Genomic DNA, 14,811 nt, shown 5'->3' on the forward strand with positions numbered 1-14,811 from the left:
TGTCTGGTCTGCCTGACTCCCTGCCTGTCTGCCTGACTCCCTGTCTGGTCTACCTGACTCCCTGCCTGTCTGCCTGACTCCCTGTCTGGTCTGCCTGACTCCCTGCCTGTCTGCCTGACTCCCTGCCTGTCTGCCTGACTCCCTGTCTGGTCTGCCTGACTCCCTGCCTGTCTGCCTGACTCCCTGCCTGTCTGCCTGACTCCCTGTCTGGTCTGCCTGACTCCCTGCCTGTCTGCCTGACTCCCTGCCTGTCTGCCTGACTCCCTGCCCTTCTGGTCCTTGCTCTGCTGCTCTTTTCTGCCCTTTTTGGCATGGAAAAGCTCATTCATTTCAGTGGTTTGTTCCTTTTCTCCCCTTTGTGGCATGGAAAAGCTCATTCATTTTAGTGGTTTGTTCTTGGGTCAATCATAGCTACAAATATACCTCAGAGAATTGAAAAAACTAAAGTTTCTCCCCTTCTTCCATTGGAAGTCTGTTATTTGTAGGGCTAATTTCCCTTGTTCTCCAGATTCAAGAATTACAGCCCAACTAGAGTTTCTGTTTCACCAAACTCCCCCACATGCTCTATCAAATCTTACTCTCCAGTCACATAAGAGTTGGCCCAACTTTGTAGGCTTGGTTTTACATTTTTAACACACACTAGGCACTTAATAATCTGAATGAATGAATGAGTGAATGAGCGAATGAGTGAACAAATGAATCATGAGGTCATATATTTCTTCCTAGGAGATCCAACAATGTGAGACAACTTCACTTCATAGTCAGAGCACACACCTTCATTGGCTTTATCAATTAAATCATAGACATCATTTCATGCTTTCCACTTAAAGTATTCCCTAAAAATAGAATGCCTCAGAACAGGAGAACATAAATATACTTTACTATTCATTTAATGGGAATGAGGAAACGATAGGAAATGGGCTGATGTAGGTAATTCAAGCCAAGGTATAAGAAAAATTGCACCAGATCATGCAGCTAGGAAAGCTGGCCAAGGGTCTTAAAACAGAAAGCCATGATAAGACCCAGGGCTGAGAGATTCCCAGAGTGCTGTGCATCTGCTCGAGCTAGGAGGAATCTAGAATGAAATGTGCTGACCATGGCTATTTAAGCATTTGCTCTTCTTCAGTAGTTAAAGTCTTTTGATAACAGTTTGACTATCTGGGGGGTGGGGTGGAGATAGGTTCTCACTGTATAGCCCAGGCTGCCCTTATACTTCCTGTGTGCTGGAATCATGGAAAGCACCATACCTGGCTATTAGACTCATCGTCTTTTAAAAGTTTACAGTTGAGAATTCTTCAACTCGCATCAAATTTTGAGAGCCAATATAATTTATTCTTTAGTGGTGATCTGCTACCTGCCTCATTTCAATGGGTTTTTGTTGTTGTTGTTGTTGTTGTTGTTGTTGTTAATGTTGTTTGTTTGCTTGCTTGTTCTTAACTCTAGACCTTAATGTACTGAACAGATGCAATGGGTTCTCCTTAACGGTATAATGAGATTCATATGTTTGTTAATAAAGTCTATAATCCTTGACGAAATACTATAGAAAACAACTTTTATTTAAACAGCACTAACTTCAATAGGGGCTCTCTTGTCTTCAATACCAGCATGATGGTAATGAAACTATACATTAATAAGTTGATGAATGCCAGACCCAAAAACAAACAAACAGTAAGGCGGAAAATGAAGGAGGAATCAGAAGGGGAAGAAAGGGAAGAAATGGTAATGGGACACTGAGGGAGAAATCATAGCAACAGTGTCTAAGCCCTCACAAGGGTATTGTCCCCACAGAACAAGCCACGTGACAATCAGGAGGCTGGCATTGCTTCCTGCCTAGAATCAAACAGACGTTTCTGCTCTAGCAGAGTCCCCTTGAATTCCTCCCTGATTGAAAACCAAGCAGCCAGAATGAAGTCTGCCAGCCCTGCTCTGCGCTGAGCATTGCCCTTCCCCATATGGGGTCCATTAAGGCAGACATCTGATGTCTGCGGTTAGGCTGAGAATTCCCCACAGCCTGTAATGGTGACCAATGCTGAGCAAAAGCCAAACTTCTCCCCATATAACAATCTTAGGTTTTTGTCAACACCCTCCGAGCAAAATGAAATCCATGCTGAGCCAACTGAGGACCACTGACATCTCCCTGGGGTTGTAAATAGAGGATAGTGCCTGCTGGTGCAATGCTAAGCCCAAACCTTCAACAACCTGTGTGCTTTTTAGTGGGTGGAAACTGCCTGTGGCCTATTATCATAAAAAAAATTAAAATGAGCAGCCTCAGAACAATCTCTCTCATACTATGTTCCAGTAAAGACTCCAAATCCTACCATTATGGATATATACATTTTCCATATTAAGAATTCATTTAATACAATGACCAAGATGTTCGTAAGTTACAAAGTATTAGATAGAATTTCATTCAATGAATATTTGTAGAGACTGTGTGCCGCTCTGGTGCTTGGCCCTGGGCAGTATGAAGATAAGGCTGCCTGACCTCAGATAGCACCCAGCCTATATGCTGTTGCTATAACCATGAGTCCCAGGAGATGGAATCTCACTGCTGTATCAAACAAAGCATTCTGGCGAATACCATAAGAAATAGTTACTTGAAGGAGCTTGAACTGTTTAGGAGGCCCCCAGGCAGTGGGACTGGGACCTGTCCTTGGTACATGAGCTGGCTTTTTGGAACCTAGGGCCTATGCTGAGACACTTTGCTCAGCCTTGGTGCAGGGACGAAGGGACTGGACCTGCCTCAACTGAATCTACCAGGCTGGGCTGACTCCCCAGGGGAAACCTTGCCTTGGAGGAGGTGGGAATTGGGGGTGAGTTGGGGGGGAGGCTGGGGGGGAGCAGGGAAGACAGGAGAATTCATGGCTGATATGTAAAATTAAATTAATTATAAAATAAAAATATGTATTTAAAAAATCAAAAAAAGAAATAGTTACTTGGAAAATAAGAAAAACAAATGACATTTAAATTGGACGTTATCAGATGAGAAGGAGTTTTCAGCAAAAAGGTATTAGGGAAAAGCGTTGTTCTATATATACATTAAATACACACACACACACACACACACACACACACACACACACACACACACACACACTGTATGCTATGTGATACTCTCAGACAAATGACTTAAATTTTTTTTAGTTTAGTTTCTTGTGTCCTGCATGAGGGTGATATATTGTTGCAATAACCCATTGCTATACTTAACGAGGCAATACCATGTAGCTTATCTGGTAATTAAAAGAGGTTTATTTCAGGGGTAACTTACAACCAATAAGGGTCGATTACAGGATCTGGAAGAGATGAGGTACAGTCCAGCATAGTTCTCTGGGGAACTCTGACTTGGTCTGCAAATCCAGCCTCCAAGACCATGAGGAACTAAGAGAGCGAACACATATGCATCTCCAGTCTTAAAGGGTCCCTTTTGCCACACCCCAGGGGCAGGTCATAGGCAGGTGTGGCAGTTACTTGCTGCCACACTAGGGGCAGTGTTTTGAGGTCAAAGCTGGAACAGCTACCCACTAAAATAACCCTCACCAGAGAAGCTTCTATCTTTGATAAATGATGATTAGCATAGAGACCCGTAAGCGGTCAACACACAGAGAATGAGAGACTGTGAGATGTTCAGCCCTAAATGGGACATCTATATCACTCCCCTCATCCCAAAGCTCAGGGATCATTACAGAAGAGGGAGCAGGAGTCTGGTTCAAAGACAGTGGATGACGACAAAGAAACAGTATCTTCCAAACACAACAGGGCAGCGGTCGTGTCAGCATGCCGAAGACCTGTGCAAGCTCAAGGCAGACAAAATTCCAGCATGGAGTGGGGAGGGGTGGACATGAAGTCCTCTAGCCAAGGAACTACTTGAAATTGATGGCTTCTGGGAGGGGGGAGAGTCAGTTTTCTTTAAGAGTGTAGACCCTGGAAAGTTGACCACACTCCAGTGGAAGGCCACACATCCAAGAATATATGGGCAGCACACATTGAACTTGATAGGTTAAAGAGAAGGGGGAAAAAAAGAGGATGGAGTTGGGTGGGTAGGGAAGGAGGAGGTTGATCTGGGAGGAGAGGGGAGAGCAAGTAGAGATGATCAAAACACGTTATATGAAACTCTCAAAGAACTAAGAAAAAAAGGATAATTTTTAAAGATTTAAAAAAATACTTGCTTGGACGTGTAAGAGGGCTGAGAAAAGGAGCATGTAACTAGTCTGAGGACACTGAAGTGGTGCTGAGGGTTAGTGCTTGGATGTGACGTGGTACTAAATACAGTAGTAAAGCATCATCTCCAGCAGTGGAATAAACAGAAATAATGAATGATGTGAGAAGAGCTGATAATGCTGAACACAAATGATGAGTGGATACGAGAATGATCCATGATACCCACAACAACCAGCACGAGCTACACAATTCAGAAATTCTCCTGAACTGGAGTTGAGCAGCACTCCAGCCAGGCTTCTGGATGTGACTCCACTATGTTACCAACTTTGTGGACTCAGTCAGGAAAGTTGCTCAACTTTTCTGTATATCAATTTGATTATCTATAAAATGGTCATAAAAATAAATAGCGTGTACTTTATTAGGGTTTTTGTGGTAAAGCAGTTACTTCAGGTAGAGAATTCAGAATAATGTTGGGCAAGGAATAAGCTCTTGTTGAATTTTATTCATATATTATTACACTTTTGAGGTTAAGTGGAGGATCATGAGAGTTTATAAAGTTATAAAAATGTAGAACATAGCCAAGAGTTAAATTATCCTCGAAAAGCACCAACACAATTACAGAAGCATCAAAAGATCAATGATAATCTCAGCTAACAAACATACCTATAACAGACATCCTTTTCCTGATGTTGTTGAAATCCAAAAAGGCAAGTAACTGATAAGTAACAGGTGTTCCCAATTCTTCTACTGTTATTGTCTCTGGGGTCCGAGACTTGAAAATGAACCCAAAATTTCTAGCAGCAGTAACTAGAGCTCCTTCATCGGGTGATTGAACTTGGTAAACTAGTTGTCCTAAAATGAAAAGAGACATTCAGTGCTGAGGGTAGTAACTCGTGTTCATAATTCCAATGCTAACTCCAATGTATTCTTTACTACCCAACTCTGGCATCAACTCTAGACACTTTCCTATCCTTACATAACGGCCACTCACCAACCATATGAAGCCCTGGGATATCCCAAGTCTCCACGCACACCACCATGCAGCCCTTCCCTTCCTGTAGCAAAGTGTCCAACTGTGAGTCTGCCTCCACACTGTGATAAAAGTTTCTTGGTTCATTAATGATAAGCTCTTCACTTTCAATGACTAGAGATTCTAACTGAAACATCGCAATACATTAACTCATATAATACTCAAGGTAAGCCTTTGGAATAAAGATTATTTAAATAGTTATTTTCATTTTTTATACTGATGGGACCTATGGCTGAAAGAGATGGTATGGTCATTAGAGAAATCAAACAAGAAGTGAGAAAGCAGATATTCTGGCCTTTCCCTCGCTAAGTACTAATGACCATTTTATGAGGTCAAACATATAAAAGTCCACCAAAATACAAAGGATCGAATCAAGATGTTAAAGACTTGTTGCTCAATAGTGTGTGTGCTGAGGTAGAGCTAAGGGGGAAAGAAAGAATGAAACATGCAGAATGACTAAAAATACATTAAAAATAAAAGTAATTTCATTTACAAAAAATTATACCATGTTTAAAAAATGAATTAGAAGATGCAAGCGTGGGCAGATCCATGCTTACTGCTTATAATGCTCAAGATAAATTATTAAATAATTGTGTTTTCTATTAGTGGGTATACTATGATTCCTTGTGAAAAATAAAATCCTACTTCTCTGTAAGTCCAAGAGTGAATCAGTTAAGAGACTAAGGCAGAAAGATTTCCTTAAGTTTGAGGTCAGTCTGAGCTACATACGGAATACTAACCTAGTCAGGGATACATAGCAAGACTCTGTCTCAAAAAATCAAAAGAGAAATAGAAATGATAAAACAGTTACTTCAGAATCTCTCATAGTTTACCAGCAATAAGTAAGCCACAATTTTACCACTAGTAGGTAGAAATTTATAAAATGAATAAATAAACATTGTCTACAGATTAAAGAAACAAATGTTACAGAATATAAAATAGATAAATGTATGAATGAATCACACAAAATTGACTACAGTTACAAAAATAGCACCTGTGAGTTTTTAAAGGAATGGAGACTATCATGAAAATGTTCCATGTGCCAGGACAGGGTTGATAACCAATGAAGGATCTTTGTTTTGCTCAAAAGATGCCCCATGAGTTCATGAGTTTATTATGTTAAAATCCCGATGTTAACCACTAAAATAATAGGGGCACATTGTTTCCAAAGTAGCAGGATTCAAAAGGACTAAATCTATGAAAAGACAAAAAAAGAGGAGTCTAAGAAAGAAAAGGCAGGACAACAACAAAATAAGATGGTTGAAAAGAACTCCAAACGTTATCAACACTTGAGCTTTGAGTATTTCAAACTAAGTGTAGTGACACCAAATGAAGGCAAGTGGCCTGTGTGTTTTCTTTATCCTTAGCTTTGTCTGCTCTGATTTTTAATGTTAAAATATATTATTTATGAGAGATGTATCCAAAATGTGAGGGAAGAGACAAATAAAGACTAACAAAAGCCAAGTGCACAAACGTCTAAGAAGGAAGAACAGTCAACTACGGTAACCTCTAAGACACAAATGACGACTGGAGATAAATGAGATCAGAATATACTGAGAAAGGCTGTGATTTAATGAAGATAGAAGTCTGAACATTATCTAACATAACCTTATAAAGCAAACATTGGCAGAATACAAACATCATACAAGTGTGCTGCTCTATCCAGTGCTCTTGGCATATGTTGATGAGCTGAGAAACTGAGTTGTCAAAACAATCCATTAACAAAACACAGAAGATTGCTCATATCTTTAATTCTAGCACTTAGAAGGCTGAGGCAGAAGGATTACCATGAGTTTGATGGCAGCCTAAGCTATAGAATAGCACTCTGATATCAAATAAACAAACAAACAAAAGAATGAGAAGCTTTAGTAATATAATTGAAATATTGTTGGACATCTATGTTTAGAACACAGTACCCCCAAATTATAGAACATGCATTTATCTCAAGCATTTATTAAATGTTTATGAAAATCAAGCATATACTAAGCCATTATTAAGCTTCAACAAATTTTAAAATTAGTATAATAAGGAAATAAAATAAGTCTTATTTTTAAACTTATTTTATTATAATTTACTAAAACAGAAAAAAAAAGAAAAATCTTCCTACCAGGCAGTGGTGGTACACACCTTTAATCCCAGCACTCGGAGGCAGAGGCAGGAGGATCTCTGTAAGTTCGAGGCCATCCTGGTCTACAAAGCAAGTTTCAGGACAGCCAGAGCTGTTACACAGAGAAACCCTATCTTGAAAAAACAAACAAGCAAACAAAAATCTTCCTACAGTACTTGGATTTCCCACTCTCTTGTTTTGAAACTTCGCTCTGGTAGAGACTGAAAACCACAGCCTCTCCAAATAACTTCCCCCATGAAACAAATGCCCTACACTCATAGCAATATCCTCAACCATGAGCTGAATTTTAAGTATTAAAACTAAATGTTAGATTTGAACTCTCTTCTCTATAAGTGACATTTATACAGAAAAAGTTCAGTTTTGAATGTTCTTTAACATGTATGGATTTGTTTGAGCCTGAGCTACACATTCCACAATGAAAGCTTTGAAACAAAAGCAAGTTCACATTTCCTCAAGACATAACCCTGTCAGTGGAATCTGGAACCATGCACATTTCTAACTCTGATCTCTTCGGAAATCCTTTTAAGTGGCAAAGACATTAACCAGCCATAAGAATGGCTGAAAGGTAAGAGTAATCACAGGAAATGCTGAGTGGGGAGTGCAGATGGCTGGAGTGCTCATTCATGCACAGTGGGGATATAACAAGATACTTTAATATTTTTAAGAAACAGTTGAACTGTTTCTTAGAAGTTTAAACATATCCTTATATGATGAGCTGGAAATTTCCATTCCTAAGTATTTAGACATCCTCCTTCCAATTTTTTTTAACAAATGATTTTTAAAAGATATAAAAAAGTCTTTGTGGCAACTTTACTCACAAAAGCTGGAATAATCTAACCACATATTAACAGAGAACTGGAAAAGGTTGTGGCATGTTCGTACAGGGGAATGCGACTTTAATAAAAAAGAAATTCATAACTGAGATACCAGCACTGATGACAGAACATGACACATAGAGTGGATACTGTACAATTCTGCTTATCTGGAGGATAAAAATGGCAGATTCGTCTTTAGTAATAGACATCATAGCAGGGCTTGGGTGGGCTAGAGTTTATAGAAACTGAACGGGAAGGTCAGGAGTAACCTCACTGCATTAATGGAAGAGATTTATGCCTTGATCCAAGCAGTGCTTCTAGGGATATTTGTAACTGTCAAATCTCATCAAACTTCAATGTTTATGCTTGTGCATGAATGTACTTTGAAGATCTGGGCACTTCAATACATTGAGTTGTAGCACAATGTCAATTTTTAATAATGCTAGAATTGAAAATGAATCTACAAATATGAGAACTATCTGAAAGATAAAATGCCAAATTGATCAGTAAAGAAATGAAGATAGAGGGGGAAAAATCATAGTTCAAAACATTTGCAGAAGAAAATGAAGGCAGAGGTAAGAGGAAGCAAACCCAGTCAACAAACGGAAACAGAATCTTGGAGGCCTCATCAATAAAACTGCTAAAAGAACTCCATCAGCACTGTTGGACCACTGTGCTCCTTCTTCAACCAGCTCACTCCAAATGGCAAGCTGAAGCAATTACTTCTTCCCTGGACGCATCCTTAAAAATATTTTTCTACACTGTGTTCAGGCCACCTCAAGAAAGGGTCAAGATCTGAGTCTGGGACCTGAGACCAGAGGTAAGTGAGCACAATAGTGTCAGACTACCACAGACCAGGAGGGGAAAGAGAAAGGGGATGTGTATACAGTTCTGTCTCTAGTAAGAACCCTGGCAGATTCCTTGTGCCAGCCCTGGAAAAGCAAGACAGTAACACAGGTGGATGTGATGCCCAGAACAGAGGACCCCACACCCAGAAGGCCATTCATGATCTGCCTCATCCATACAATCTTGAGCAACAGACTACAGTAATAAATGGCATTCATCAAGGAGGGATTCTCTCACACAAAAAGGAACCGACAACCAGAAATCACCAAACATTTGAGAATAGCATGAAAGTTAGATGCAGAAGGTGGGGAGGGAGGGAGAGAGAAAAGAAGGGGAGAGAGAGAGGGAGGGAGGGAGGGAGGGAGGGAGGGAGAGAGAGAGAGCACACTCAATAAAATACAGCACACTGGATGAAACAAAAGCAAATTTCAAATTAAGTATAATTAATATCCTCAATGAGATCTAAAGAATATCATAACATTAATGGAAAACAGATTGCTATTAAAATGAAATAGGGTTTGGGAAATTAAATAAACTCAAAAGGCAGAAATAAAAGAGACTTCCTTAAGGCAATTCCCAGAAGGGAATATAATAATTCCTTGTGGTGTTAATATTATAAAGATCAATTAAAGCCATAAATATAATTATGTGAATCTTCAAAGCAATTAAAATCTAAAGAATGGGTTAATCCAGCACTTATTACTTCCTTGGGTAGTAATTTTAACTTAATATTTGGTAGTGAAAAAGAAACAAAACTTACAGGTGGGTCCGTTAGACTTCGAAGGAAGAAGCTGATTCTTTGGCATCATTGATTGCCTCCCAGCATCAAAATGCAAAGTAAGCCAGCTGGTTTTGTTGTATTTTATAAACCCCAAGCTCCAAACAACCATGTAGCATGTAAAAGGCCTTGACCAGCATGATGACCACAGTGTTTTGATGAAGATTTATCCCCATTCTATGGTCATCTTTATCCATTAGAAGTTCATGTGCTATGTGACTCAGCTGTATCTCCCTATTTGTTCTGGGTACTAGAAGTTTTACAGTCAAATGTGGCGCTCAATCATAAGAAGCATTTCATCCCAGTTAAAAGACATATTTGGATCTTTAGCTTTCCATTGGTACTGTAACTTTTTCTTTAAAGTATTTATGGGGACTGGAGTGATGGCTCAGCAGCTAAGAACACTGGCTGTTCTTTCCAACAACCTGAGTTCAATTCCCAGTACCCACATAGCAGCTCATGCTTGTCTGTAACTCCAGTCCCAAGTGATCAGACACCCTCTTCTGGCCTCCATGGGCACTACACACAAATGGTACACAGACACACATGCAGGCAAGACATCCATACATGTAAATAAAATTAAGAAAAAATAAAAATATTTCCTTGTTTATGAGATGCATTCAAGATATAAATAAAAAGCTAGTGACAAGAAAATCTTGTTTGAATATTCTACCTTTAGTCCAGAAATCCTTCAATTTTGATATCAGTGCTTATCTTTATTATATTTTTTGAAAGGTTCACTACTCAAACACATTTCACTTACCTGCACTATCCTCCTCCGACATTACAGTATGGCAGAGAGCAAGTAAGCGAAGAAATTCATGTACTTTGGGGTCCCCCCGCTCAATGGATTCCATCAGACTGTGGTCAAAGAAATGAAGTCTTCTTTCTGATTGAGATTTGCCTGAGAAGTCCACAGCCTCCTTTTTCTGTAAGAGAACACCACTATCAAGTCAAACCTTTTCCTACCAATAATCCATTGCTGTTTCATTTTTGACCTTTGTACTTTTTATGGGGTTGTAATTACCTTATTTTTTTAAAAAAAATCTGCAACCACTAATTCATCCCAGATTATTTGAAAAATAGAAAATGTCTAGTATACATTCACATACTGCTGTCTTGGAGGGGAGTTCATTAAGACACAGAATGTTAAAGAGGAGGTGAAACATTCCATCCTGCAGTGAAGATCTTTAAACTCAGCAAGTAAACAACTCAGAATAGCTTCAGGAAGTCCCTGAAACCAAACAGATTCAACAGACACACCCTCTCCTTCCACAAGCATATAAGCAGTAAAGCCATTTAATAAGCTGTGAAGGAGACCCTCAGGCCAGAAATACTGTCTGGAAGGGGCAGAGACTAGCCAGGCTGCCTCGAAGAGACTCAGGCCAACTGAGCTACCTGGAAGGACACTCTCCAACCTGTTGAGCTGCCTGTAGGTTTTACAGGTTTCCAACTTTCGTGAGCTGTCACCACACTAAGGTGGGCTCTGGTGATGCAGCTTCTGAGACATTTTGCTCCTGTAAGTAACCCCTCACCCATTTTCCTATAAATACTCATAGTCCAATAAAGCTCATTGGCTCACTAAGACAGACCTTGGTGGTATGGTTACTTTGGTCTGCCTTCAGTTCCCTATCTGAGGTGAGTAGGTGTTTGTTCTCATATTCTTAGAATAGTGTCACATAACAGCGTCACCACATACTTCTGTCCATTTGAGAACTCCAACCTGATCTCCGTGTTTTGTCCTTTTGTTAATTTCATGCAGTCATTACCCCACCTTTAGGACAATTATATTGTGATTTTGGAAGCTTTATGACAGTCTTATAAATAATAAAATGTCCATTTCCCTTCCTAAACAGATGGTATTTCTCAACTTCTCACTTTATAGGGACACAACAACCATTCAATTACTTTGACCCTCCACTGTATTCCCATATCCAGGCTGATAACACATACCTTCTACTTTGTAACCAAAATTAAGTGTCCTCTCCAAAGATAAAATCATATTGCATTATTTAATGTTATCTAGTTAATAGTCAAGCTTCACACTGTGGCTAGACTTCCTTTGGCTCCAAAGTCTGAATCCATATGCACCTCACAGGAATGTTGAAGTACAGCTATCTGGACACACCCCCTCCATGTCCAGAATCATCCTTAGTTTTGAGAGAACGCTAATTCTCGTGTATTCTTCTTTTACAAAAGTTACATGCATCCTTTTTTTTTTTTTTTTTTTTTTTTTTTGGTTTTTCGAGACAGGGTTTCTCTGTGTAGCTTTGCGCCTTTCCTGGAACTCACTTTGGAGACCAGGCTGGCCTCGAACTCACAGAGATCCGCCTGCCTCTGCCTCCCAAGTGCTAAGATTAAAGGCGTGCGCCACCACCGCCTGGCTACATGCATCCTTTTGTGGGATGAAAAAATGATGCTTTTGGCAATACACTCCTTTCTCCCTCATGGTTCTGTTCACTCCCTGATCCAGGAGCTACAGGGCTACAGGGCCTACAGAGCTACAGGGCTATGCTCTGCCCAGAGGCAGCTGTCACACTTTCAGCCCCTCCACCACTATAGAGCTGGGATCACCTACAAAGGCATTTAACAGAGAGCAAAAAAAATGGTGTCTGGGCCCGGAGCTTGAGGTAGCATTGAGTTCACTCACTACTCCTTAGCATCAGACCCTATGGGATCACAGGATCTCTAACTAGTTGTCTTGACCCTATCCCCCACATTGAACACCTTGTAAGAAGCCAAGGAAGATGGAGTAGCAGGGAGAACTGAGGTGTTCTAGCTTTCTACAAGCAGCCCTGTCCCTACTATCCCTAAGAGTAGTGAGACTTGATAACACTGAGGGACTTGGCAAAGGTTCCTCTGAACCCAGAAACAGAGATTAGGGGTCCATCATAGCCAGGTCCACAGCACTGACAACGAAGAGCCCCAGAGCCTGTGTCAACCACATTCAATAAGCATGTACACTAGGACAGTCTGCATGCCGGCAGCATAATTCAAACACCTTTCCACTATGTCTGTAGTGCCCTGGTAACCTGTCATCATACTCTCACGGAGATATCCTGTTCCCAGTCCAGCAGAGCAGCCAGATCCCTGAGTTTAGCACTGTCCCAAGAGGAATGAAGAATAGGCTGGGATTCTTCACAACAGGGGCAGGCTGGTGACAGTTGCTAGAGTCCCAGAGCCCAATGCCTTCTGAATTTCTGGGCTGAGACCCTGGTGTGACACAGAGACCCAGCCCCCCAGGATGAGACATGCAGCTCATTCCCACTCCCATGGCTTGGACTCTGGCTGAACTGTTTAGTAAAATGGGAAGATATGGGACAGGGAGGGGCCCTGGTGAGGGACTGCAGAGTCAGCCCTCACTGGCACTTGGCCGTGTAGGGCTGAGAGTGTTTCTGTCAACCAGACTTGTGCTGCTTTGTGAAGCCAACCAGTGTTGACCACTTGGCACCGAATCTAGTTGTCCGGTCCACCAGGTCAGTGAGCATGCCTTCCTGAGGCAGCATGGAGATAAAGGTGCAGATTAACTGCCAGCTATGGGTCTTCCTCTGCTCATCAGTATTGAGCTTCTGTTTCTCCATGTTCCCCCTGAGACAAACCTCACAGTTTACAGTCTTGGCTGCCATACACTTCATCATGGTTAGCTAGTACTCCCCCGCCCCCCACTCACAGGCTCACTAGGCCTTCTCAGACAAGTCTTCTCTCCACTGTCTTCTACTACCTCCTCCTCCTCCTCCTCCTCCTCCTCCTCCTCCTCCTCCTCCTCCTCCTCCTCCTCCTCCTCCTCCGGGCTGCTGGACCCTGTTTCCTTGGCTTAATCTGATAGAAAATGAGGAACCCTTCCCACCATCTGAGTGCCAGGGGACTCGGTTCACCACCCTCAACAAGGTGCGTCAGGCAGGCCTGTGCTGATGACCCAGGTCACTGACATCAACACCCAGTCAACTGGGTCTCTAAAAAGCACCTTGGTGATGTGGGAGATGACAGGTCCAGAGGACTGTGTTGGCCTGACAGAGAGGATCTGCGTGCGGGGGTGGGTTGAGAGCACTGCCAATCTTGGCGGCTCTATCTGTGCTGTCGTTGGTAGAGGTGGGGAGGGCACTCGGTGTGTAGGCACAGTCACACCTGGACTCCAGCCCCACAGCTAGTCCTGATAAACAGAATCGACAGGTCTTCCTGAGATTCTTGAAGCTTCTCAGCCCAGATGTTGATGATGTCGGGCTGTGTCACTGACGGCTGCCTGTCTTCAGAACTACCCACTGAGCTCACTTGTCGCTAACAGCAGAACTGAGTTCTGCATGTCATCCTTGTCACTCTCTGGGCTGTCCTGGCCATGGGAGTGCTGCTGAGGTGGGCACACCGCAGCTTGACTGCAGCCCCTCCCTGCTGCCGACTCTTCTCCCTGCCGCATAGGGTCCTTGACGTTGCTGTGATCGCCTAGAGAGGCTGGCAGCAGCCAGACACTGTGGATACAAGTCAGGGGGACTCCACTGAGGCTGCTTCCCGGCAGCTTCACCGAGAGATTGAGTTTGCTGGGAGAACTATGGGTTTGAACTTGTGGGCATGAACCAGCCACCTCCTCTGTACCACTTGCGTGGGTGCCCTCAGAGTTAGAGCCCTGCCTGCCTCCAGGGGGTCTTGCCTCTGTGTGGCTTGGTCTCCCCAAGGAACTGTGACTCATGACACTTGTCAGTCTAAATCAGCTTGGCTGTGTTTTTTTCTAATCACTGCATGGCCTCCATGGCTGTTTGTCAGTTCACCTTCAGAACAGATAGCCTAGTGCCATACTTAACCTGTGGTTGGGTGCCACTTGCAGAAGCAAGGCCCATATGCTTCATGATGACCCATCAGGCTTCATCTGTCTACTCCCTCCCTCACTCCCAACCCAGGACTCGTGACCAGTAGGGTGGCTTTTCATCCCAACCAGCTCAATGATAGGCACATAGATGACAATGTGGCCTGCACTGCTTCCTGGAGAAATGATGTGCTTCTGGCCTGACATGGCAATTATGTGCCTTGGCTTGCTTGGGGGCATTGCCAATTGCATAGCCTTGGC

The 14,811-nt window shown here is 42.2% G+C and overlaps 1 protein-coding gene across 1 annotated transcript in view; it reads right to left on the minus strand.

Annotated features, from left to right (window-relative positions):
- The window catches only part of Atp8b4 (ATPase phospholipid transporting 8B4 (putative)), a 162,102-nt gene that overhangs the window by 58,544 nt on the left and 88,747 nt on the right, over nucleotides 1-14,811 (minus strand). Inside the window, exons 14-15 of the mRNA XM_059258935.1 lie at nucleotides 10,519-10,684; nucleotides 4,822-5,010 (exon numbers count right to left, since the gene is read on the minus strand). Coding sequence (XP_059114918.1) covers nucleotides 4,822-5,010; nucleotides 10,519-10,684 — 355 coding nt within the window. The remainder of the gene's footprint in view (nucleotides 1-4,821; nucleotides 5,011-10,518; nucleotides 10,685-14,811) is intronic.

The sequence above is a fragment of the Peromyscus eremicus genome, chromosome 4 (assembly GCF_949786415.1).
Source record: "Peromyscus eremicus chromosome 4, PerEre_H2_v1, whole genome shotgun sequence".
In the NCBI taxonomy this organism is placed as follows: domain Eukaryota; kingdom Metazoa; phylum Chordata; class Mammalia; order Rodentia; family Cricetidae; genus Peromyscus; species Peromyscus eremicus.